The sequence below is a fragment of the Brassica napus genome, chromosome C6, assembly GCF_020379485.1.
Source record: "Brassica napus cultivar Da-Ae chromosome C6, Da-Ae, whole genome shotgun sequence".
NCBI lineage: Eukaryota > Viridiplantae > Streptophyta > Magnoliopsida > Brassicales > Brassicaceae > Brassica > Brassica napus.
Window position 1 is genome coordinate 42946928 of NC_063449.1, and position 4336 is coordinate 42951263.

The window sequence follows — 4336 nt, forward strand, 5'->3', positions numbered from 1 at the left end:
TTTATGTAATAAAAATGAGCATTTGTCATTGCTTATAAGAAAAACTAATTATTCTCCAGAAAATCATTAAACATGTGACATCTTCAGGATCAAGGAATTAATTCTTGATAACAGAACTTGGAATACATGTGGGATTTGGAATGAGTTTTGTTGTTTTTATTTCATTTTCTGGATATAATATACAACTACATATGCTAAAAGCCTAAAACAAAAACGTGGGACCCTCTTTTGACACGTGGAATTTATGGGATTCAAAAGAAAATAATCCAAAGCTGTTGGAAGCTGCTAACAACTCTCTGCCATTAGAAACAATCCCAAGAGATAAGGAAACTTAACAAGACAGAACACATAGAGATGAGCCGTTGCTGCTCTCTTGGGCTCTGTGCCCCTAATCCTTTGTACTCTCTATCTTCCAGGCCTCGCATTCGTAGCGTCAGAGCTCCTCTCTGTATTACATCTCACACCAAACCCAACTCTAACACCAACTCTCTTCTTCATGTAAGACCTCCTTCCAACTTATGTTTGATTACTAGAGGACTCTGGGAAGTGACTTTTATTGTTAACACAGTATGTTGCCAAGATGAAAGCAAAGGCCGATGACTTCTTTGGAGCAAAGAAGACAATCTTTGCAACTCAACTCGGTGCAGTTCTTGCCACGGTAAGAACAAATGAGACTACAAGAAAGAAATGATGGTAATAGAAAACTTCTTAGTTCTTTGCAGATTGATCATCCGGCCTTGGCAATAACAGGAGTCAACCACGAGCAGGAACTAAGCAGCGTTGTGCTCGATATCGGGATCATATCGGTCTGGTACTTCCTCGTAATGCATGTAAGTTTGGGACAGAGACCATTGTAGTGTTACCAAAGATTTAAACGATTCATGTTAATGGGCTTATATACTATGATTGTTTAGCCAGCCAATCATCATGAACTGGCTGAGAGTAAGATGGTACAGAAGGAAGTTCTTTGAGATGTATTTACAGTTCATGTTCGTCTTCATGTTCTTCCCCGGGTAAGTTTCACTACTGCCACTGTTTGCACTGATGATGCTTAATGTCTCTAGTCCTTATTATATAACCTTGCAGGCTACTGTTATGGGCACCATTTCTTAACTTCAGAAAGTTCCCAAGAGATCCATCTATGAAGTATCCTTGGGACAAACCAAAAGACCCTTCCACTATCAAGAACGGTTACCTCAAGTACCCATTTGCAAAGCCAGAAGACTACGACTATTAAGATGCTTGTGGCTCATGAACACAATGTAATGACTTGTGCAGAGGCTCTTTTACTCGAGGCATATAATAAAACAGAAATAACTTTATTGTCATTATGGAAAAATAAAAAGATGGAAAGAAACAAAATTATCTTTTTGATCAAAAGAAAAACAAAATTATCTTTTGACTCGAATTTAAACAGTCTACAATCAGAGTTAACCTCTGGCTATCATCCTCAGGTTGTTTTTGTTTCTCTCCTCTCTTAATTTTTAAAAGCTGTAATGATTGGGTTATAGTATTGGTGCAGCTCCAATGAGTCCACCAGGCTCTTCAGCTCGGATGTAGCCTCAGGGTTGGAAGACAGAAATGCTGCGGCAGCTGCTAAAACCACAACAGTAATGGCTGTTCCTTTGAGGCAGGCACTTCCACGGGAGAGTCTCCCTGATATCACTTTGCAGGACTTGTCAGCTTCTTTGTATAGAGAACCGTTGCCTTTTCCTTCAGTGATTGCTTCCTCGTTCTAAAAACATCAAAGGCAAGGTCAGATATGATATTACATACAAATGGAGGGTGACATTAGCTAGAGGCAGTAATACCTTAAGCCTGAAGCTCTTCATAGTTCGATTGAGAGCAGCAGTATCACTCGGTGATGATGATAGCTTGAGGGAATGCTCCTTCCATTCCTCTACAAGCCTTTTAAGAAGAGCAACACTAGCTTCAAGATTCTCCTTATAGAGACTGTCCCAGAGCTTGCAGCAATCAACGTTTTGGGTCAAGGCCCATATAGCGATTGCTGTAGCTTCCTTGGCTAAAACAGGATTACCTGTAACAACAGGTAACACATTAGAGAGAGTGAAGCAAGGACTCAAGACTTGGTATGGTTATTAATACCTTCTCCAGCTAATTTCAGAGCAAAAGTGAATATCTGTTGTGTGACTTGTTTCATCGCCTTGCTCCCTGGTGCACCGGCAAGAGCCACTTCCTTCAGCAAGGGATACACTGCCTCAAACCTCTCTGTAGCCTGTGTACATCAGAGTTCAGACCATGCTTTGTGATCAGAATCAACAAACGCAATCAAGCTTTCTTTCCTTTTTTTTATAAATTTTCAATTACTACAACTTACCTTGACTCTTGCGGATGAAGCAGGGAAGGTAAGCCGGACCAAGATCTCAAATGAAGGTGGTGGAATCAATCGGTCTCCCTTCCTAACAGCTCCGCTTACAAGTATGGTCCTAGCCTTTGGATTCGACAAAATTCTAATTCCAAAAATTACATAAAAAAAAGATAAGATTAAGATGATGATTTGTCAAACATAATGCAAAGGGAGACCACAAGAAGACTTTTAGACTCACTTCTCAACCAACTGCAAGATGAGATCTCTAGACTGAGGATTGCAGTTCTTACTACCAGCTACAGGTAACAAGTTGTGTGCCCATGAAAGCAACCCTACGGATAAATCACCCAGAGAAGCCTGTCCACATTTTACAAAATCTCAGAACAAAGATCATTCCGACACTTTTGGTCCTAAGGAGACAAATAAACACAAACCTGAGCCATCATCCAAACCATGACCGGAAGCTTGTCCTGTCCTTGATACTTAGGATTCTCTCTCAGAGTAGGCAATACATTAGTCAAAGCATCAGGTTTCCTACGCAACACCATCGCTAATGCAACAAATATCGCCACCTAACCATCAAACGAACAGAACAAAGGAAGATCAGAGAGATCCATCAATCATCAAATCAAGTGATCAGGAAAAAGTTTTAACATTTACCTGAGACTTGGAAGAAGTATGCTGCTGAGCACCTTTCTTCCCACCTTTAGCACCTCCTACTTGATGTGCTGCCAAATCCGTGAGAATACAATCAAACGCCCACAAGACAAAAGATCCAAGAGCTTCAATAGGACGTTGGTTGATCCAATCAACTGATGTTTTGTAAACCGGTTCAGGAACATGAGACAACGGAACCTGTTGGCATAAAAGGTATCAGCTCCTAGACATCGATCAGAATATACAAAAAAAAAAACACGTAAAGCTTATTACATCGATGAGTTTGGACAAAGGAGACTCCTTGAACATCTTCACCCATGGAAACAGCACAGAAGAGACTCCGGAGAGCGCTCTCCCAAAGTAATCAGCAAATCTCATCAGCTGAATCTCCGGCTGACTCGCATACGATTCCTATCACCCAAACCAAACCAAACCAAACAATATAAAGTTTGAATTTTGATTTGTGGGTTTTCGATTTCAGATCATAATTCAACTAAAAGTTCGAGTTTTGATTATCGATTTCCAGATCAGAAACACTGCATGATGATGAACTTACCGATGCTTCGATGAGGAAAGCTTCGAGATTCGACGGATCGATCTTCGCCGCAGCTTCGGGCAACGACACTTTCGGCTTCTTCTCCTTCTTCGCCTTCGCCTTCTTCTTCTTAGCCTCCTCCGCCGCCTTCACATTCTCCTCCTCCGCCTCCTTCCTCGCCGCGATCTCGTCCTCGCTGTCGTCGAAACCGTAACCGTTGGATCGGCGTTTAGATCTCGACTCGTCCTCATCCGAATCTGAAACAGCCATCTTCGCCGCGAGGATCCGTCTCCTCCGATCCTCGGCTTGCTCCTCCAGCGAACGGAACACGTTATCGCCGTTAGCTGCATTTTTGCCGCCGTTAGTCGCCGTTTGATCGGCGGGTTTCTGCTTGCGGTTGCGTTTCGGGTAGACGACTTTCTTCCAGCCGTGGTCGACGTGGCCGTTGGAGATCTCGAAGCCGTTGTACTCCACAGATTCGATCTGATCCATTTTTAAAAGTTGTTCGCTTTTTCTTAAGATGATTCTGTTCTGTCTCTCGGGCTTGAAAAACAGAGACTACAGTAGACGAGGAGATATGTTTGACCCCAAGGGGAAGAAAATGGTTTATATATATGGAGTATAAGTTAAACTGATTCTGAACCAATCATTTTGGGATTTGGTTTTTGTTTTTGTCCCCTTAATCACGTATTTTTAGTTTAATTGTTTAAGGATTATTGATTTCTTTTCTCCAAAAATCTAGAAAAGGGTAAAACGAAATATTTGTAAAAAGTATGTCAGCCTCTGTTTTTATTTAATATTTTAAAATGTTTTGT

General features: G+C 41.4%; 2 protein-coding genes across 2 annotated transcripts; one reads left to right on the forward strand and one right to left on the reverse strand.

Moving 5' to 3' along the window:
* Positions 1-284: 284 nt before the first annotated feature.
* On the forward strand, positions 285-1365 carry LOC106405916 (NAD(P)H-quinone oxidoreductase subunit L, chloroplastic). The gene is made up of 5 exons (XM_013846476.3): positions 285-498; positions 569-658; positions 723-830; positions 919-1013; positions 1087-1365. Exons 1-5 carry the CDS (start codon positions 355-357, stop codon positions 1235-1237), a joined length of 588 nt encoding a protein of 195 aa, XP_013701930.1. The 5' UTR covers positions 285-354; the 3' UTR covers positions 1238-1365.
* On the reverse strand, positions 1304-4110 carry LOC106405915 (transmembrane protein 214). The gene is made up of 9 exons (XM_013846475.3): positions 3543-4110; positions 3260-3397; positions 2990-3184; positions 2764-2901; positions 2568-2686; positions 2339-2471; positions 2107-2236; positions 1812-2038; positions 1304-1735 (listed from the first exon to the last, which is right to left on the reverse strand). Exons 1-9 carry the CDS (start codon positions 4011-4013, stop codon positions 1478-1480), a joined length of 1809 nt encoding a protein of 602 aa, XP_013701929.1. The 5' UTR covers positions 4014-4110; the 3' UTR covers positions 1304-1477.
* Between the last annotated feature and the right edge of the window lie 226 nt (positions 4111-4336).